General features: G+C 40.5%; 1 protein-coding gene across 11 annotated transcripts in view; it reads left to right on the top strand.

Annotated features, from left to right (window-relative positions):
• The window catches only part of COBL (cordon-bleu WH2 repeat protein), a 164,113-nt gene extending 143,681 nt beyond the window's left edge, over positions 1 to 20,432 (top strand). For 7 of the 11 annotated variants that reach the window (XM_063326247.1, XM_063326241.1, XM_063326246.1 and 4 more), the window contains 5 exons: positions 4,502 to 4,605; positions 5,854 to 7,880; positions 8,514 to 8,633; positions 10,763 to 11,014; positions 16,473 to 17,788. In XM_063326247.1, coding sequence (XP_063182317.1) covers positions 4,502 to 4,605; positions 5,854 to 7,880; positions 8,514 to 8,633; positions 10,763 to 11,014; positions 16,473 to 16,490 — 2,521 coding nt within the window. In that variant the 3' untranslated portion in view covers positions 16,491 to 17,788. Of the gene's footprint in view, positions 1 to 4,501; positions 4,606 to 5,853; positions 7,881 to 8,513; positions 8,634 to 10,762; positions 11,015 to 16,472; positions 17,790 to 19,787 lie in introns of those variants that run through there. The other 4 variants (XM_063326237.1, XM_063326238.1, XM_063326240.1 and 1 more) reach the window with 4 other exon arrangements.
• Positions 20,433 to 21,808: the final 1,376 nt, after the last annotated feature.

The following is a 21,808-nucleotide window of genomic DNA, read 5'->3' as shown; positions in this document are numbered from 1 at the left end:
CCTTGGTATATGCCCAAGGAAGAAACATTTCTCTTTCCAGCATTTCTGTAAGAAGAGAATATTGTGGATTCATTTTGAGAGGACAAATTTGGATACACACGGGCAGGTTAACATAATTCCCCGGTATCAGACTGAGAAGACTGTCAGAGCCGGGAAAGGAGCCCAGATGCTCCAAAGCTCAGTCTGGAGTAACCGTATCAGCTTTCCATGTTGGTCAGTCCGTGTTAGCTGCCTAAGGCACCATGTGAGAAGCTGAATGCTCTCAATGTCCATTGAACTGCCTCATAGCAGTCACTGCATCCCCGCGCGGTGTGCCTGTCTGGATTTGCCTACGTTTTTTGCAATGGCTCTGTCTTCCCTCCCTAGCTGGTAACAGGCTCAGTGGAGCCATATTCTCAACTCTTTTGATACAGCAAAGATGTTGCAAAATGAATGAGATTTTCAGGTCGCATTCAGTTAACCTGAGAGATGTCTACTGCCGTTTCTTCTTGCGTGCTGCCACTCCAGTAGGACATGGGTCTCTTTATCTTCCATATTATGTCTGCCAGCCCAAGACAGATGTCTTGAATATCCTCCAGTATTTCAAATGGCACCAAGTGCACAAGTTTAGACTCTTCCTCAGTCCCTTCTCTGCAGTTTACATAGGTCTGTGTTGTATTTAAACATGGTGGGAGTTGTGGTCTCTGCCTCTGGTATCATACATGAAGTTCACCAGAACTTCTCACAAGTGCTCAAAGACAGTTCGGTCAGTTTTATCACTTGCAGCCCCCAGGTAAAGCTGCTCTAGTTATAACAAAATGGTGGCTTCTGTCATTGCAAATCCATTGTCTTACCACTGGTTTGCATTTCTTTTTAACGCAGCATTTCCAGCTAGGTTCACCAGAGAATTTTCTCTCTTTTTTAGAATGTAAACTTTCTCATAAATGTCTGTCTCCCATGGCACTAATTTGATGAAATGCTGCTGTAAGTTTTATTTCGTCTCCAGCTGCTCAAATGACTGCTGAGGAGTCGTGCATTGTAGCCTGTACTCAGTGGAGCCCTAAAGGCTGTAGTTTAGTAGTCACTTTGCTCCGTTCTGTGCTCTTGCACAAATCTCTGCTAATCTATATAAGTAATGAGTGCACAGACTTCCAGAAACCATGCGCATTTGCCATTTTGAGCTTGGGCTAAATGCTTACCACTGCTGTATTTTTAGCGCCTCACATTTTACCAGAAAGGCACTGTAAAGGTTATCAAGTTCTTCCCTAAGTCAAAAAATGTGTGTGAGAAAATACCACTGGTAATGTTTATCCAGAGTATAAAACATGGTATCGGAATAAGTCATATTTTTCTTGGATTCTGGCCAAAACAGAGCTGTCAACAAAAGAAAAGTGTATAGGGTTAGAAGGGAAGAAGGCTATGAAAAAAAAAATTAGAGGCCCTTTTGTTTTCCTTTCCCAGATACTGTTGTGAGAAAGAGTCCTCTTAGGCGTATATATAAATCATGTGAGCTACTGGAAACTACCAGACCTTCACCTGACAAAACACGTATCACATTTTAAATTCCCAACGCTAAGAATTTTAAGAGCCCTGTGATTAATCTATACCTTCTGGCTTGCTTTGTAGGTAAGTTTGGAGATGAATTGAACAATAGCTCTTTTAGGAATTTGGAAATGCAAAATAAAAGATCTGCTTTTTCTGAAGCTGCTTCTGTAAAAGCAAATAAGAATCCTTTCATTTTTACTGCATTGTTCTCTTTCCTTCAGAAGAAAATCTGTGAATTGGATATTATCCCAGTTGTCTAGATAAGGAGATTGAAGCAGAGATTGAGAGGCAAATTATGTATAGTCACTGCATAAGTGCACAGAGGATAATGAAAGAGACCTCTGCCGACTGTTGCGTCCATCAAGGAGAAGATAATTTTGCTGTAAGGGTCATTGAAAGATTCCCATTGATTGACATGAGAAAAGAGCTGGTCAGTGCAATGAATGCACACTGCTTGTTTGGAGCCCAGGAATCCCTGTTCCAGTCCCAATTATGTTTTCCTAGATAAATTACCCATAAAATACTCAAGCTGATAGTTTCCCTTATTTCCTGGAGAAAGCCCAGCACGGTCAACCTTAGTAGTACAGATTTTGGCTGTATTGTAGAACGGTTGGGCCATAGACAAAAAGATACAATCAAGGTACAAAAAGGCGGTGAGCTGGCATGGTATTCCTGAAATTAGGCCTTATTCTCTGATAGATATGGGTTTACACATTTTTCTGCGACGGTTTTGGAAACAACTTCTTCACAGTACCTTAGGAAAAGAATTGCAATGTGTGTTGGTAATTTGCTTCCAGCTGTGGACAACGATCCCACAAGACCAGCTTTGTAAAGGAGAAAGCAGTATTTGCCTTCCACGCTGGACAGACTTGTTGCTTAGCTGGTGCAGTTTGAATGATTCTCTCATCAAAAATGCTCTCGCTGAGTTTGCAGATACATTGGTTTAAAGTGCACTCGGATGAGAGCAAGTATTTTTTATTAATTTTGGAAAACTTTCCACTGCAAAACCAATATGAAATTCAGTTGGTTCATTCTTTTTACCGCCTTCAAGTGGAGCGTTTTCTTTGCCAGACTTGTATCACAATCTGAATGCTGCAGTAAGCGTAAATCTTTTAGTCAGATTGCTCAGATGAGTGGTCTCATTGATTTGTGTGTGTGTATGTGTATGCTTCAGGGTACAGTAGGATTGCAATCTTACAGCACCAGTTGCCTCTGCTGGAGATTTTGACTGATTGGTGCCACGTTTCTCTTAATCCAGCAGGGGGAAAACTCAGTTTAGCAGGAGTCTTGCAGTGTGGGTGCTGGGCCTGAGCATCGTCGGTTCGCGTTGGCTTCTGGGGATGTTCAGGGCCTGTCAAAGCTCATCTCAGTGGCAAATGTTGGAAGAGATTGTATTTCAGTCACAGAGCACTGTGTCTCCTCCTCTGTATTTAAACAACCAATAAAGATTTCTGGCTTAGCTTCCAATTTAGGAAACCACTTCGGCACATGTGTAGCTTTGCCACCTTGAATTTACCCCTATTTAGGAAAAAGCATGTGTATCTGAAAAAAGTTTTGGAAGGCTTCCTTGCAGATGTGTTTTGCTGTTTTCATTGATCCCACATAGATGAACTCAGCTTTGTAAGTACAAGACAGTTTAGGTGCAAGTAGAAGAATTGGGTTCCAGGACTGTTACAAAAGAGATAAAGAAAAGAAAGATGAATGCAAAATAAATAAATATAAAATAAAGTAAAATAAAACATGTAATGCTTCAACATGTGCTTTCAGTTGCTCCTGCAAGAGAAAAATCAAACAATAAAATAGCAAAAAAGGAATCTATGCTATTAGACGTCATTTAAATCAAAGTCAGGAAACATCCCTGAGTTTTTATTCGGATTATTATCTCAAAGGGCAGCAGAAAAATGGCATTTTTCAAGTAGTGTTTGGAAAACTACCAAAAAAAATATGTCATCTGTTACTGTATCTGTGATATTAAGGATTTGATCTTGAAAAGGGCAAATCAGCTTCACTTGACCAGAGTTAGGGTAGTTGTGACTAGAATGGAAAATTGTTTTTTCAATAGGCTGATCACAAGGGCAAAACTTAGATACAGTGTCACAGACAGCAGTGTCTTAAATTCAGGTGAGGAACAGGTGGCTGGAAACAATGAATTGCCCAGTGTGAAATCCTAGCTTCAATGATTTAGATAGAAGAGCTCTGCTGGTCAAGATTTTTCTTCCTAAGAAACAGAAGGTCTGTTGTGTAACAGGTTGCCATGCGTATTTTTTTAATTTTCATTATTTTCTGTTAGGATTTTTCTTAGTTTCATCTTCTTTTTCTTTTAATAAGCCAAGACAACACTTGGCACTCGTTCTGATTTCAGACTTGTTTTAGATCATTGTACAACTTCATCAAAAGCCATGGAGTTATTTTCTGGCAAAATCAGCCCCCTTGATATGTTTCATTAGAAACAGCTCTCGAGGGATTAGTTTGTCTTTCCTCCTCCCCTCCCTCCCCTCGGGATGCAGAGTGATTGTCTAAAGTACTTAACTGTATTTATTTTACATTGCCATGCAATTTTTATTTAATTGGCGTGCAGATATATTGGCACAGTGTGTGCACAGGATGGCTAGTGGTCTGCTTTAAAATTGTATGGACACGCAAAACCTTTGTCTTGGCAGACACTGCTTTTCTGCAGCCTGGCTGAAGTGCGTACTTCGCAGCGTAGCCAGACCATTTCTTTGCGACAGGCTTTATTAATCCTAATCTTTTGATCGCCAGCACACTGAGTATGCTCAGGCACCACAGAGACCCTTCCTAGATGTGGATGTGTCAGTGTGGGCGTCTGTGTCTCTAAGGCTGCATATTTTTCGTACATTGGGGAATGCGTTTCAGACTCCCGGTGGAACCAAAGGGGCTAAAATGATAGTGTGTTTCAGAGCAACAGTGCAAAGTGAGAAAAGAGGGAGACCCAACCTTTTTCTTCTCTTTCATTTAGCAGGAGAGATGAAGAAACGGCTTCAGCTAAGCATGAGAATGAGGATACAATCATTGCTGCACAACTCCAGCAGACTTTGTCTGGCCTGGATGAAGATTTGGAAGGTAGGGAAGTGTGTTACCTCTGAAGTAAAAAAGAGAGGCGTAGCCAGGAGATGCGGAGTCAAACTGTACTCTGAGACATCCGCACATTTCTTACTAAGATCACTGGGAACAACTCTCAAGTCTGAGGCAGAATGTGGTCCACCCAAAGTGGCTGCTCTCCCTTTTACTTCTGGGGCAGCTGCTCTTTATAGACTTGCACTGAATATTTTTCAAGCTGCTTATCAGATTGTTCTTGTATTTCAGTGTCTGCTACCAAAAAGAGATGAACAGCAGTTTATGGACACATTTTATGGGCCAAATTTGATAATAATTTCATTGACTTCAGTGAAGCTAAATCAGTTGGGAATTTATCTCTGTTTAATCAACAATGCCTCTGTTTTGTATTTTATCATAATGAGGTGGAGAAGGAGGGGACATTTTTGTACCCAATGCCTCCTCTGCATTAGCAGACGTATTTTAAAGTTAAAAAAACATGAAAAGAAACAGTGGGAAGAGATGAAGTGTCACATTGTGCTCCTCGTTTTCCTACTGTGAATAAAAATATTTCTCTATTAATGTTTTGTCACCAAACGATGTTGAATACTTTTTAAAAACTTCCCATCTTTATTTCAGTACTTCTGCAGTAGACTTGATTCTGATTTAATTCCTGTGAGTTCTCTAACGCTGCAATTTCTTAGCTTCTGTGTTGTAACCCTTGATTTATACCAGCAAATTTGAGAGGAGAGTTAAGCTTCTTGCACAATGAGGCTTCTGGAGTCACTAGTAATGAAGGGTGAGAAGAATGGAGAAAAAATGCAAGTACTGTTTCTTTGTTTGCTTGCTCAAGGAAATCCTTCAGCTGGGCTGTTATTACTAACCAGGTCTGGGAAACATAATTTGGAGTTGTTCGCTGTTTCTCAGAAATGTTTCTCCTTTGGAGTCATGTGGTGAAATGTTTATCACTGAGAGAAGTTAGTCAAAGATAAGGTATGAACAATAGATTAAATTCTGCTTTCAGCTGCATTTGTATGTTTCCCACTGGCTGAAGCAGGAGGACTGCAGGAATATTTGGCTGATCCTAATCAGCAGCCAGACAATAAAAAGGACCCAGATCTCTCCTTTTTTGTAATACAGGCATAAATATATTCCTGTTTGTTTTAGTGTAACTAAAATACCTGATCTGCTTAAGCTTGTACGGGCTGTTTGTGTAATTTAAAGTCATATTGCCTAAATACTGCCTATATATAATGTTGTACTTGTGTTTTGCAGCAGCGGATGGTATAAGTAGCTCTGACTCCGAGTACATCAATGAAGTTTTGAGCCCACGCGTAAGAAAAGTTGAGGCTGCCCAAGATGTTACCATTTCTGTTCCAGTAACAGTCATAGATGATGCTCCAGAAGTTAGCACCTCTAACTCAGCTGGAAATCAAGAGGCGGAGACAAGGGTTTCACAAAGTATCTCAGCTGAGTCTGTTAATACAGGAAACTTCACAAATAAAAACAACAATGCAGGTTCCTTTGATAAGGCACACGCAGATGGTGGAGCTGTATGTATATCCAAGGACCTAATGCATCACCAACCATCTGAAAATGAATTCAGTCACTTGCCTGTGGAACAGAGGAGAGATATGTTTGAATCTCTCACATCCTCCTTCGAAAAAAGAAATGAAAAGAACTTAAGACTGGACCCTCCTCCCAAACATGGCGTGAAGTCTGAGGAATGTAAATCTAAGCTGACTCCATCTCACTCCAAGGCCACAGCTGAAATCAGTACAGCAAAAGACAAGATAAATCAATTTAATGAATGTAGTAACAGGGAAAGATCTCTGAAAAAAAGTAAATCGGAATTAGAAATCAAATGGCCACCAGCAAAAAAAAATGAAGTAGAAGAAGTCCCATCAACACCCACATGGTGTCATCGTGCCCAGAATTCAGGAACAAACTACGAACCTAAAATAGGTTTGACAACCTTTAAAGTTGTCCCTCCCAAACCTGAAGTAAAACATTTTGATAGAGGAGTTTCACTCCCCAGTGGTGCCATTAAGATAGATGAACTAGGCAACCTTATCGGCCCAAACACTGGTGTCAGTAAGCACATACCAGGTGCCTCTACTGATGAAAGTGAGGAAATTCAAATTGGGAAAGTGAAGGCATTCTGGAGGTCAAGTTCTATGGAAAAGCAAAGTGATGACTCTGCTGAGCATCTTCCCAAAAAGTCCACAGTCACCACAAACTCTAAGCCCTTTGCTATAAAACATGAACAAAAACCTGTCTGTCTTGCAGCTCCAAAACCTGTAGCACCACAAACTCTTACTACCCAGGTAGCTGAAAGACAGTCTGAGAATGAAAGGACCAAACCACCTCTTCCAGTTACACAGTCTCAGGTAACACCATTAGTGGCCCCAACCATTAATAAGGAGAAGCTGGAGCTTCCATTTGTAAAGCCACAGAGGCGAACTTCAAGTCAGTATGTTGCCTCTGCCATTGCAAGACACATCAACGTAACTACCTTTAAGTCTGACACTATGCAATATCTTGAGAAAGATGAAAATAAGCAAGGGGCAGGAGAGGTTAAAACCGAAGCAGAAGTTTCACCAAAAAGATGTATTATTGTGGCCAAATACAGCCCTGTGGAAACAGAATCAGCAGAAACAAGAGAAACGCTTTCAAATATTTTTACTTGCAATCAAAAAGCATCCCACAGGTTTACATCTGGTGATAATTCTGGCGTGGAAAACAAAGTAGTTAACATCAGGGCACCAAATCAAGCAACTCCTCTGAGTTTCTATAAAAAGAATGCCAGTGTCCCACTTAGTAAATCCTCTTCAAAGGATAACAACAGTGCAGAAGATGATCATGGTTTAAACAGCAAACAAAGTATAGCAGAGAAAAAGGCGCATCTTCTGTTTGACCAGAAAAGTGAGACTTTGACCCATACTAATTCAGCCTCATCTCTCAAGTCCCCTGATCTCCAAGGAGTCCCATCCTCTTTCAGCTCGCCTTTGCGAGTCACTAAATGGCCTCCTGCTAATGGTGTACAAGTTAGTTCACTTAAAGCTTCACCGGAGCTAAATGGTGCAGCAGCAAATGCAGAGTCAGAACAGGAAGAGAAACCTGATGATTCAGATAATATTAGTGCTATCAGCGAACTGGATGTTAATGTGCAGACCAATATCTTTGGACCAAAGAAGAAGTTCAAACCTGTCGTCCAAAAACCAATTCCAAAAGACACATCACTGCACAGTGCCCTAATGGAAGCCATTCAAACAGGAGGGGGAAAGGAGAAACTCAGAAAGGTAAAGTGGAGACTTTTTTTAGCCTGTTCAGATGGCAGAGCCCTGTATTCACCCGGTCAGACACCAGAGGTTTTATAACTGGTACAGTTGCTGGTGAGCTGGAGCACACAAGGCATTTGAAAAATTCATAATGGCAAAATACAGACCAAGCCACTGCTTATTTTGCACATCCTGCAGAATTATTGCACAACACCATTGCTGCTGCACTAGCCAGAAGAGGCAGAGAGTGCAGAGATACACCATAAAGGACAGATAATTGAGGTTAGCCTAAGAGCAGAACCCAGATTTCAGTGTGTTACGTAAAAACAGGAACACACGGCATGAAGAAAACTTGTAAATACGTACAATGAAAGAAAACTGCATTTTGTATTACTAGGTGATCTTAGCTTGCCGCTGACTTCATGCTCGGGGGATATGAGACTGCATCTGTAAGTACAACACATACACATACACATACCCTCACCGCTCAGTGGGAGTAAGGGTTGTAGAAGCAGGTCCAAAAGAAGACAGACTGATTCATCTCCATAGCTTGCATTCTGGTACAAGTGCCAAAAATATTTTTAATAGTGTTTCCAAACTATCTCTAAGTAAATACCTAATAACAATGTGAGGTTTATTCTTTTCATATTCTAGGTTTCAAACAGTGCACTAAACGGCAATCACAGGAAACCCTCATACGTTGAGCCAGAGAACGAGCGCTCAGCCCTACTAGCAGCAATTAGAGGCCACAGCGGCACCTCAAAGCTGAAAAAGGTAAGAAATCAAGATGGTAAGTGATCTTTTAAGCACAGTCTGTTCCTACTGGGTGTTTTGAATAAACCCAGATATGACACAAATTAAACGTTATGCTGCAAAGAGAAAAGTTGAGGGGGAAATAATATGACACGGATCTGACTTAGACTTATACAGATAGCATAGCGGGTCTGATCCTGTCCTCTGCTATAAAACTTAATGCTCTTTCAAATGGTGTGCTTTTAGCTGAGGAAAAAGCACATAGAAATCCAAACAAACTACAGGGAGTGTACATAGAAGACATCAAACGTTCATCATTTTCACCGGGGGGGGAGCTGGGAAGGGGAAGGAATATGCAGTTAGATTAATATATCTGCATTACCTACCATATACATCCAGTCCCAGTTACCTGAAAACACACTAAGTGCTTCTTCATGCATGCTGTTTGTCCGTTAACATGAGCTGGTGCATGGAAGTTGTATACAAGTAATTGATGTTGATGAAACATCAGCTTTCACCACAGCAGGATGATTCCTCTGTCTGAAAGATTTATCTAATCACTAAAGCATCTCTTATTTCTAATAGCCAAAACCTGCATTGTTCTAGCCTTAGTTTTCACTCAGTTCACTAATCCAGCCAAGGATGTGTATTTGGCAAGGAGGTTCCCTTTCCCTCGTGCAATGACTCAGGCCATTAGCACATATCCAGATAGCTGGCATTGGATAGAAAGAATCTCTTGCCTGTGTTAAGCAATTACTTTGTCCCTCAAATATCTTACTGCCCCTGCTTGCAGGTAGGGTAGAGCTTCCTCTGAGCCTGACAGCAGGACATGCAAGGCAGCAGCCATCTTCATACATACTTAACTACGTTCTGCATTCATCGGGAATAAATGTAAACTTGTGTAAAAGAGGCTCTGACAATGAAGTGGCGGCGTATTATCACAGAGACTTTTTGGAATACTTTCCTTCAGCAGAGAAGCTTTTGCCATCATTTTAAAGGAAGTTGCCTAGAAACCGTACGCTTCTTTTTCACACACTGTCACCTGTGCTAGTTAAAGCACCATCTTTGTATGTGTACAGGGTGAGATATAGATGTGCTATGATGAAAAGGCTGTCCCTTTCATGTTATCTCAAATGTTCATGTTTTATCTGACATGACATTATTCCCATATAGTGTGTGTGTGTGTGTGTACAGTGAAGGAATAGAATATAGGAGTTCTCTGACTGTGGATTATTTGATGGGGGATTAATCCTTTCATTTTTCACTAGAGCAGTTTTGTGCCTCAGTTTCTGTCAGAAAGGAATGCTAATGCATCTGCTTGAAAACCTCCCAATTGGCACATGATACTGATTTCCTAATAATTGCCAAATCATTGTAATTACTAACAATTTGCCATGATTATTACTAGTAATGTTGTTAACAGCAAAAGTATTTGTTGAGACATTTGACGTAAAAGCTGGCTTAGGCTGAAAGATTGCCTCTTTCCCCTGCCTTCCTTTAAAGTAGGATGAGTTTCCAAGCTGGTAATTCATGCAGAAATTATAGTTTCAGAAATTCCACATAAACATGTTTGGAAGAGCAGTCAATTGATTTTGTTCTCAGTGCTTTCCCGTAGTTCTCTCTGGTCCTATTTTATTTTGTTTAGGTTTCTTTTAGCATGGCTGGAAACTTTAGGTTTAACCGCATTTTTTTTAATAAAGCCATGTCTCTAGAAGGGCCTCCCTGCCACCTGAGATTGTTTCTGTGCAGCCCAGGCTGCAGAGTAACAAGATTCTTGGGTGGCTACAGCAGCCTTAATATATCTTCCTGATTCTAAAACCCTTGTGGTCGTTTCCAAATGAATACCAAGTCCAACTCTCTTTTACTTTACATGCCAAGAAGAGTTACAGGATGCTGGAGCTCACAGTAAATAAAGAATAAGTTTCTGAGACAAAGTCAATGCCAAATCCTTGATGCTGGTAATCAGCCCAGCTGAGTGATGTGAGTGAGTAGCAACAGATGTTCAACCCCATGAGCAAACAAAAGTTGTACGTGTTTTATATCATTCAAGTAAAGTGAAATCAGGGTACTGAAAGTGCATCAAATGTCAAATAATTACAGTGTAGTCATGCTTGATATTAATTACCTGCTTTCAACTGCATCACAAACAGATCTCCTCATTGGCCTCCGAAGAGCTGCAGAGTTTTAGGAATGCAGAACTAGCCTTGCAGAAGGCAGAAGACCCTCAGGAAGAGCAGCTTTGTATACCACCTGCCCCTGCCCAGCCGCCACCACCACCTCCCACTCAGCTGTCAGCAGCAGCTCCTAAATCCTCTGCCACGGCTACAGGTAACCCTGGGGACGCAAGGCAAGCCCTAATGGAGGCCATTCGCTCTGGTGCTGGAGCAGCAAAGTTAAAAAAGGTAAATGTACTTTTTTATTTTATTGTGGATGAAACAACTTAGGCTTGCTGTGCTTTGAGGCCCATTTATAAGCTGTTCTAACCATACATTTCTTTCTTCCATCAGAAGAAGGTGCCTGCACTGTTTTCTCTAATTGAATCAAAGATCAGGAGTGTATTTCAAACCTTTGAACAGCTATTAAAACATACTATTAAGACGAAGATACGCCTGTGCATGTATGCAGCCATATGAATAGTCAATACTTTTTTTTTTTAAAAAAGAACATCAAGAGCATGAATGTCATTTCAGAAAGCATTTTCATGCCCTTTTCATTCCTGTGAATCTGAGATAATGCTGGATGTCCTTTAGATACGGTGAACGTAAAAAAGATCAGATAGGAGACCCTGAAGCAAATTTAGAGATAAGTATTCTCTCCTAGTTTCAGTAGTGTGTCCTAGACCTTGATTCCCAACACCAGCACCTTGATTGCACATGCTGAGAGCTGTCAGTAAAACTGTGGGGTCGTTTTAATGTCTGTCTGAACTTTATTAATTGGATGATGTGTATTTCACTTCTGTGGTCAGCTGTGAATCAGTCAACTCCTAGATGGCGAAATGCTTAATTGCCCAGGTGTGATCTTTGGAGTAAGTTCACTTATCTCTTCGATCAAAATTTGTTCTTCCTAACCTTGAGTTAGGAAGAACCTTCATTTCTTGGTAAAGAGAAGCCAATCAATTTCCTGAGCGGAGTCATCCCAGTACTACACTGCAGTATCCAAGAATAGACTTTGATCCAAGGACTTTAGGGAACGTACAAAAGCAGATGTGGTTTTCCCAACACATGATTTAGCTGATGCCAGCCATAGTAAATAGGCTGTAGCCTTGCTTACTTATCCTCTTTAAAGTAATTAAAAAAATTACAATCAAATTTTAACATTAAAAAGTAGCCAAAAAAATTCTTGTTTCTGATAAAACAGAAATTCCACAGAATCGTACAAGTGGCACAAACAAATGAGTATTTCAGGGAACTTTACATCAGCATGCAAACAGAAATCCGTTATTTTGCATGTGAAAAATTATATCTGTCTTATGCATACTATTATGAGGAGTGGCTGAGGTCACTTGGTTTGTTCGGCTTAGAGAGGGTGTGGGGTGACCTCATCACAGTCTACAACTTCCTCAAGGAGGACAGTGGAGGAGATGCCGATCTCCTCTCTCTGGTGAGCAGAGATAGGACGTGAGGAAATGGAATGAAGCAGCATCGGGGGAAGTTCAGGTTGGACATTAGGGAAAGGTTCTTCACTGAGAGGGTGATTGCTCATTGGAACAGGCTCCCCAGGGAAGTGGTCACGGCACCGAGCCTGTCAGTTCAGGGAGCATCTGGATGACGCTCTTAGTCATATGGTTTAGTTTTAGGTAGTCCCGCGAGGAGCAGGGAGTTGGGTCTCTTCCAACTTGAGATATTCGATGATTCTAAGACTGCAGATTATGAAGAAATAATGCTCCAGATCAGGCCTTTATTTCCCCACTTCACCAATTTACAGAAAAAAATGGGATTTGGACATTCAAGAATACTCCATGCTGTTGTTTTCTAGATCTTTCCAAATTCGTTGTTCTTCCAACTAGATTATTCTTGGAGAAGACTCTGAGGGGACCCATAGCTCTACTTATTAAAGAAGTCTTTATCATTGGGGATTTATTTCAAAACAGTTGGATGGCCAGTGCAGGCCATGGAAGCAAGCTGGATATATGTATTCTGCTAAATACTGTGCCTGTCTTCTGTCTTTTCCAAGACAGAGTAATTTTGGGGAGTTTTGACATTGAAATGACAGAAGAGTACATCACTTACTATATAAGTCTTTAATGAAGATAAAAGAGAGCAGTGTTTTGTCCAAGACAGAGTATGATTTTCTTGTTACTGTGCTGTCCTTTCAGATATTGGATGTGCAAGCTGAGTCTTGTATATGCCAAAGACATCGTATCACACCAACATCTGAGATCTCATGCCCCTGATAACAGATAAAAGTAAAATGTTGTCAGATTTCTCAAAGACTTTCTGTCCAGTGCGTATTAATATCTCCTCTAGTTTGCTGTGTTAAATGACAGGTGAATTCTGGTCCTTCTCTGCAGCTGGACCACTTGTGACAGCAAAAGTTGAATCTGTAGAGGAGAATACATGATAGCTGCCTATCAGGGTTTTCTTCCCTTACAGCTGAAGAACATGTCTCCAAGGAACACCGAGTTTTTTGTAGCCAATGAGTAGCAGGTGATTTTGTGCCAGGGCTGAAGCAAACCTTTTTCTTTATTTTGCCTCCTCTGTCAAAGATCTGTCATGTCGTGATTTGGAGATGTGAGCACAGAGCCATTTTTGGCTTTCCTTTCTAGATGTTGGTTGCAGCAACGACACAGCAGAGTACTTCTGTTCAGTATTTGCATCTGGTTTTTTTCCATTGTCTTCTCAAAGTTTTCTGGGACAAGGGCTTCTGATGGTGAAGTCACTGATTTAGCTAATATTGTGTGGAACTGGGAAGAATCTGCATTGCTTAGTTATGTAGGGCTCCGTTTGTGCTTATTTATGAGGGGTTATTGACAGTGGAAGTAGATCAAACAGGGCTGTCAGGGGAACGAAACGTAAAAAGCAACCAATTGCCTAGATAAGGAACATCCCAACAAACATTTGAGCTCTATTAATATCTGTGAAAAGGCAACTCCTCAACTCCACCCCTGATTACACAGCTGTTTGCTAAAGTCATGAACTTTAAGGTTAAAAGATCCACTGTGCAGGAAGGGAGGAGAGAAATCGCTGCAGGCAGACCTTGCCTTGCTGAGAGTCAGGGTCTGCACCACACAGGCTGTAATTGGGTCAGCCAAAACAAACCAGAGCGAAAATAGGTACTTGAGGGAAATGCCGAGTATAGGTAAGACAGTATGCGTATAGGTCTCCTGGCTGTTCTTTAATCCATTTCTTGGAGTACTGTGCCTGCTTTGGCAAATAAATCATGCTTTGTTTTGAAGAAACAGCTTCTGTTTCATTGCACACTGTTGCTGTCCACAGACTCCTGAAGGAAAATTTTTGTGGGTGCCAAGCCCAGTTGGGCCTGCTCAGTAAAGCGGTTCATCCCCAGTGCAGTTCAGTTCAGAGACCTGCCAGAAAGTGGTTAGACTACAGATCCTACCCAAAGGGATCGGAGACACAGATGTGTTACTGGAAAGGGATGAACATACCAAACTGCAAAAGACCTGACGATATGCAAGAAGTAACCTTTTTTCTTTGGTTTTCAAAATGGTCTGTCCAGGAGCCTGGCAGGTGTTTAGCATGTCCACAGTATGACAGCAAGTCTGGGAGATGGCATCAAGTGAAGCCACCAACCAGGACGGCTGACCTAGTGCCTTTGGTGGTGGTGAATTGACTTGAGAAATGAATGTGCCTCGCTAGCGAGGAGCCTGCTTCCCAGCCGTGCGGTCTGCCTCCTGTACAAAGGAGAATCAGTTGGTCTAGAAAATAAACAGCTGATCTGAGACCAACTTTTGGCTAATTCCGGTGAGCAAAACTCAGGTCATAGAGCTGTACCATTTGAGCTTCTGGTGTTAAAACTGAACGAGTGTTTTCCTTAAATTGTATCAAGCAACTTGTGTCGCAATTTCACATACTTAAGATCTTTAGGTTTACTTTTTAAACTTTTAATTTCTATCTCAGAAAATGCAAAATAACCTAGCTAGATTTCACAGATTCTTTATATTATTGCATGTGTATTTTTGTGTCTGTGTAACTTGCCTTGGGATTTACCATGATTATCTGTGGAAAAAACCATAACTACACATGCAAATAACCCGTTAGATGTCTAGTTGTAGGTATAGTTGCAGCACAAGCCCATGCAGGATTGAAAAATCTTACCCAACAAACAGGAGCTATAAAAGTTGCCTTTGCGTATATGCCATCTGCTCATCTTAGGTGGAGTTGAACCCAGGGATTTGGTAGAAATATTGCAGGGGAATGTACCCGCACAAGGTGGGGAAGGCAAGTTGTGTATCTGAAGAACAGGCTTTTGCTCATGGTAAAATTATTTTTTTAGCCCACTTTAATGGTACATGCAAGAGAGATTCTACATTCATGTGTTTTCCAATAAAGATTGGAGCTGTATCTAAAGTAGGCTTTTCTATTTACTTGCTGTGATTTAAAAAATTAATTTGGCTCTATCACAGTATCCACAAGCGTTCATGCCAGTGTTCAGCATCGGCATTTAGTCACATGAACTCTTGATACGTGCAGTGTATCATTCTGTTGGCAATCAAAGGAGCCAGGTAAGGCAATTACTGCACCCATTACAACGAGTCCCTGGTGTATGCCGGGATAATTTGAAGTCGGTTGCCAACAAGTAATGCATCGATCTGAATTATGGCCCGTTGAGTGTCTTCTGGGAAGCATGGCCTAGTCCATACCTTTATGTCAAGCAGTGGACTATTTTTCTCACATAATCAGCGATATAAAATTGTGAATGAAGAAATACTGTTTCTTGTCATCAGTGTCTGCCATCATCAGCAATGACAGAGATTACAGACTCAAAGCCACAGTTGATGTTGGCATTGGTATGCTGGAAATGGGGCAGGAGGCCCCACTAAAAGGTTGGCTGAGCTTGATATATATAACAGGTAGTCAAATGAGCCTATAAAGTGATTCTAGTTCCCATGCACAGTGAGAGGCAGTCGTTTGCATGCTGTTACTCTATTTGAATTGAAAGACAAAATTTAATTTGAACTCTTCACCTTGCTCATAATTTGTACCGTGACCTATTTTTTTCCCCAATAATAAAGGCTCTGGCATGGATACTAAGGCCAAAAAGGAAGGTTTAGATTTGATCAAATACATTATTCCTGTTTAGCTTTTGTGGTGACCTTAATGTATATCTCTCTGATAGAATCAAAGCTCGGTAACTTTGATTTTGGAAGAGCACCCTAGCATACGTATTTAAAATGAAGCATGTGCTTGGATGACTTGAGGACTAGGAAGGAGGATAAGCATTTGTTTAAGTGTTTTCCTGAATCGAAGCCTTTGGGAGTTTCCTTCATTCAATCAGGAAGCAAAGTACTCATCAATTGATTTTTATGACCAGTGACAGCTAACTGGTACTGAACAGATTTTGACTGTCAGATACTGCGTACTTGCAGCCTGGGTTTCTGTTCATTCCACAGAATGAAGGAGGACCACAGAAAAAGATCTCACCTATTTTCCAGTAATCATGTAGTTGTAACTTTAATAGCTAAGGATGTATGAGGTGTGGGGTTTTTTAGAGAAGGGTAACACCTTTCTTTAGACCAACTGATACAGCTAGAAAAAAAGCAGATAAGCTTGAAGTAGTCTCCAGGAGCTGATGAAGAGACCAAACTTGAAAACAGCCCCGCAGGAGAATGTTTGGTTAACAATGTCAACAGTTGGAGGTTTAAAAATATCTTGAATGATCATGTGCTTTTCTTTGTTATAGGTCCCTCTGCTCGTTTGAATCATGTATAAAGAACAGGTAATTGGAAAATCTAACCCCGAATGCACCCATAATCATCATTCAAGGTCTGAAGTGGCAAAAAAACATCAAGAAGTTTAGTTTATTCTCTTGTCTACAAGCCAAAATAAGTTGTAGTTAATTTTCTGTGTGTTCCTGCATAATGGTTCTAAGGGGAAAATATGTTGCTCTGCTGTAAAGCTTCTGTGCCAAGGAATTGTGTTTTGCCTCTGAATATTTAAGGTTGCCAATAAACTATTCTTGTTGGCAGGTTAATAGGAATATAAACACTGTGCAGTCCTGTGTTAATACTTAATTGTGTTTCTGGGCAAAATTAAAAGACTTTGCTAGCTATCTGAAAAGTAATACTCATTTCAAGTTGTTAAAAATATGTAATTATTTCAAACTATTTACTTGCTTCTTATTTGATTTGGAAAAGGGCTGCAAGCGATTAGGGTGAAAACCAGAATAAAGATCTATAAAAAATAATCACAAGAGAAAAGTTATGGTACGTTATGAAGGACCTAAATTGTCATATGCTGGAGTCATTGGTTTTCAAAATTAGATGAACTTTATATCTCTGGTAGAGCTCTGAGAAAGCAGGCAATCAATAATGAGTGTGAGACAGTGTCTATTGAAAAGTTACTTATGGGATATGACGTATAGAATGCTAATGTGCAGAGATATACTGAACCCTGATGACATTCATGGCACTTTAAAAATACTGAGACACCTTAAAGGATCTCTATTTGCAACAGACTGTGAAGGTTCTATATAAGATTCCGAGTACTGCATAGAGGTCCAAGATCTAGAATTCATTCCTGCGCTGCAAAATGAAGTGAAGCTGGTTTATGTCAGTAACCAGGACTTTGTCGTCTCTTGTTCAGGTCATGCACAAGTTGGCTCTCTGTTTCCAATTTGTATGGCTGTTGTATGTTGTCCCACAAGTATTTATAGCAGCATCTTTTTCAAATGTTAACTACTTTGGTAGTTGTTGTTGTACATACTTTGAAAATATTTCATTAAATTGATTAACTTAAAAAGGACAAATGGAAATGCTTTTTCACATTTCATATATTGTAATGAAACTGAAGAAGAGGAAGTTTGTACATTTACATTTTTATAATCACAGACCGGAATGGTGAAAGATTCTTTTTTTTTTTTTTTGGAGCTGAAATTTAAAATGTATAGCTATGTAATGTTGAAAGCACAAGAATATTTAGCCATCTGCGTTTAATGTGACTATATATTATATATTGTAAAATATTGATGTCTGTTAGTGCCACAAATAAAAACAAAATCAAAACCTGACATGGCTTGAAAGACTATTTTTGCCAAACGTTTTCCATTTACAGAAAGAAATTAGAACTAGAATTAGATTTAAGCAAACCAGTATGCTGTGTTTGATATCTCAGGTCTAATATAGTGCCTCAAGCCAGGAAAGGACTCACAGCTAATAATCTAGGAACACAGTAAAAATCACCAACTAGAATCAGGATGTCAGAGGTATATACATTTTGATAATAACGCAGTACTGATAATGATCCGTTTCCTCATTAGGGAAGCTAATTTATTCAGTATTAAGGTGCTCTGTCACACCCTAGGATAAATAAGATCACCTTTGTGGACTGGTTAGCCTCTTTTGCCTTAAAAATCTTCTCGGTATGCTTTAGATCAGAAATATGAACATGTTAAAAATGGTATCACAGGAAAGGATTCAGGCACTCATGAGCTGGAATGCTGTAGATAGTCCCACCAGCAGTGAATGAAGTTTCCTTGGTCAGGTGCTGTAAGACATAATACAGTGCATGCAGGTCTCCTTCTTGTTCTTGGTGCCACCTGAAGGCCCTGGGTCTATAGCCCCTCCTTACTAACGCCTCTTTAATATAGTAAGTTGTATGGGTGCATAATTTGCAATGCAAGGGATCCAGAACTGGATTTTGAGATGAGATCCTCCAGGCTTTGCCATGCGAAGATTCTGGGTCTGGGTGCTGGCACTGCATAGAACTAAAGTTTAGAAAAGAATAATTCATGGATAAACTTCTGAGTATCGAATTCCCATGGGTGAAAAAACTATAAGATTAAGAACAGCTGCAAGATGAGATGTCACCTTCACGGTGACAGCAAAAAAAATTACGAAAAATCCTGCTGGCTCAATCACAGCTCAAGCTGAAAATGGAGGGGGAGTTCAGCTGTCTGCAGCAGGAAGCTAGGCTGGGTCTTCATTCCCTTCTCTTGTTGATGGGAGGCGTGTGCGCTGTTACACTGTCAGCCTGGTGCTGTTGAATTGCTGGTAGCAGCTTAATTTAACCCTAAAGGAATGAAACTTTTAATATAAACCCATTTATAATGAAGTCTAGTTATAGGTATGACCTTCCATGTAATAACTTTCTATTAATGCTTTTAGCAGTCTTCATTTGGGAAGTAAACATGCGTCAGTGTTTTAGTGCGTATTAGGCAAGCGCTTTTGAAGCTCTTCACCCCATCATCCCTTCTTCTACCATGCTTCAGGAGTAGGCAACTGGGCTCCTACTGGATGAAACGAACTCAGGAGATGCGCTCCAGCACAAATGGGCAGTCAGTTGGTGGGGCGAGACTGGAGCTCCTCCTAGGTTAAAAGAAAAACCCTGAAATGTGTCCGGTAAAGACATCGTGTCCTCAGCACCAAGTATTTTGATCTATGTATCTGCTGTGATTGGTCCACACTGTTAGGTAGTGAGGACACAGCCTGCGTCTAGAGGTGTACACACCACCTAGGTTAGTCCCTGACACGTCTTTTCGTGGCACTTGTAGCTGGACAGTCTGCAGGGTGGTTTCGTTTTTGAAGGACTGAAAGAAGGACACTGAGCTCCCCTTTTCCCTAGTCTGTCTCTCAGCCTAGATTTTCCCCACGTACTCGTACCTCAGCTCAGCCGGAGGAAAGAGTCTGATATATGCCCAATTCACCTGGTCCTTTATATTGTCTTTTTGAGTAAGATAATTGAAATGAGGTGGAAAGTGGTATCACCAGGGAAACTGAATGGAGAATTTGCTATCTTTATTCCTTGTACAGGTATAAATCAATGTTCAGGGCTTAGAGAAATGTAGTCTCATGTCTCAAATAAAGTTGGTAGGTCTCCTCTCCCCTTTTTTACATGTTTTTATTAACTTTTTTTCTTTTTACTGGGCTCGGAGTATTACTCAGCTATAAAGCCAGCATTAAATTGCTCTGATTAGATATTTAATTTTAAATAATATTAGGTGTCTGCATGAGCTCTTTAACTTACGGGACTTCATTATAGATTCTTTTTCCTTGTGCAGACAGCCTGTTAATGCCGGTCGTGCAAAGTATTGGACCAAAAGACCTTTTGACGTGCACATCAGTCTACAGAGTTTCCAACATGGCAGGATTCAACTTCCCCAGTTCATACAAGTGATTTGCACAATTTATGCTACATTTACCACACCCAAAAATTGGCACTTCATCGGTATGTAGGAAAAAGGAAGAGGACGAGAGATGCATTTATGCAACAATGGAAGATGCCACCCCGAGATAGTTTGTGATGTTTCCCCTCCAACCTCTCCAGGAAAGAAAGAAGCAGTTCTGTTGTTTGGCGCTGCTTAGCGTTAAGCACATGGTTTAATTCGAATGCAAAAATCTGCACGAGTCTTGATTTGAGTCAGTTTGTCTGAATGAAACATTCATGTATTTGTTCTTTGTTGGTGCAATATGAAAAGTAGTTGTCTTCTACAACAGCTAATTAGCAACTTTTACATATTGAGAGTGTTTATTTGCCTGTATTGTTTCTCTACTCATCTCTAATCCTCTGTTGAGTTACATGTACATTATGTGTAGCAACGTGCTTTGCCTCTGAGACTTAATGTTAAGATTTATGAGACTGTTCCTATTCTTACTCCATTTGTTGCTGTTGAGCACACACAATAAAATATTCCATACCCTTGCTATAGCTGCCATAATGGTGGCATTTCCCCGCTTGCAGAAAATTACCTTTGCAATGGCAGAGTTCCTTTTTTTGAAGACAAAATGAAACAAAGGTTTGTCAGTAACGTTCACCTGGATTTGGTACAACATCGTTCCGATCTGCTTTGCTTTTTTTTTTTTTTTTTTTTTTTTTTTTGCTGAGTAGGGCGTGGAGTTTGATTCATTGCTGATGTCTTCATTTGGCTGGAGAAAGTTTCCATGTAGTTGAATTCCCAGGGCTGTTCATCAAAGAATGCTAAGATGGATGAACCTTTCTAAGAGCGAAAAGGTACCTTTTTTTTTTGGTTGTTATTGTCACTAAATATTATTAAGTACTTGTTAAACAAATACAGCTTTGTTAAGTACTAACAGGCTACATGGTGCTGCACCAGATATAAAAGTCACGCTGTCTTGTGTCTGTCTACCAATTTGAGGATTTTTTTGTTCTTGTTTAAACAGTTTTCTGATTTGTTGCAACATTGAAGACTCTTTAAAAAGAGAGATAAAATAGAACTACTTAACAGGAATATTGTATGTTTTTCACACTGAAGGAGTTTAAGAGCAAGCTCACTTCCATTGTTCCTTCCCGTCACTCACTCCACGTGTACGGGAGCGCACAGACACACACACAGTCTGCTTCATTGTTACAGGAAGTCAGGAATAGTTAAAAGCATCTTTACCATGGGATCCTTTTCCATTTTTAACAGTAGCTTTTTTTTATCATGTAAAATAGGGACTTTCAGGAAGTTGGGGACTAGGTTTTGACGCAGTCACAACAGCTATATGCAGTCACTGCTGGAAGCAGTGTCAAATCCAGCTCCAGATAATGCCGTCTTCAGCCAATTTCTTTTCCTTTTGCTTTTTTTCTTCTTTACTTTTTTGTGTATAGACTGATAAAACCATGTACGTGCCATGTCTCTTTTCTGAGGTCATCATTGTGCTCGAAGCCCTAAAAGTTTCCCCCTGAACAAAGGGTAGTGTTGTTGCCGTTGAAACTGGACTGCAGACTGAAAGAGGACATTATTCACGCACAAACAGCACTGTGCAGTTGGCAATTCAGGAGTTGAAAAAGGAAACCTTGTTGATAGAACAAGACTGTGGAACATCAGTGTCTTCTACATCGTAACCTGTGTTTACTGCCACAGGAACAAAGCAAACACAGTGCAAATAAGCGTGGGTTTCCTTTGTCTCGTTTCACGCGTTCAACAGAGGAGTTTCTGTCAGAAGCGCTGGGACCAGTCCCTTGTAGTGCTTGGCACAGGGAAGTGGCGATGAGCAAGGGCTCTTCAGGTGGATGGCAGTTGAGGTGGAGACTGATTCGTGATTCAGCCTTTGCACAACTACAGTACCCAGATCCTGA

This window comes from Chroicocephalus ridibundus, chromosome 2 (assembly GCF_963924245.1).
Source record: "Chroicocephalus ridibundus chromosome 2, bChrRid1.1, whole genome shotgun sequence".
Lineage (NCBI taxonomy): Eukaryota > Metazoa > Chordata > Aves > Charadriiformes > Laridae > Chroicocephalus > Chroicocephalus ridibundus.
This window is presented reverse-complemented; position numbering and strand designations above follow the sequence as displayed.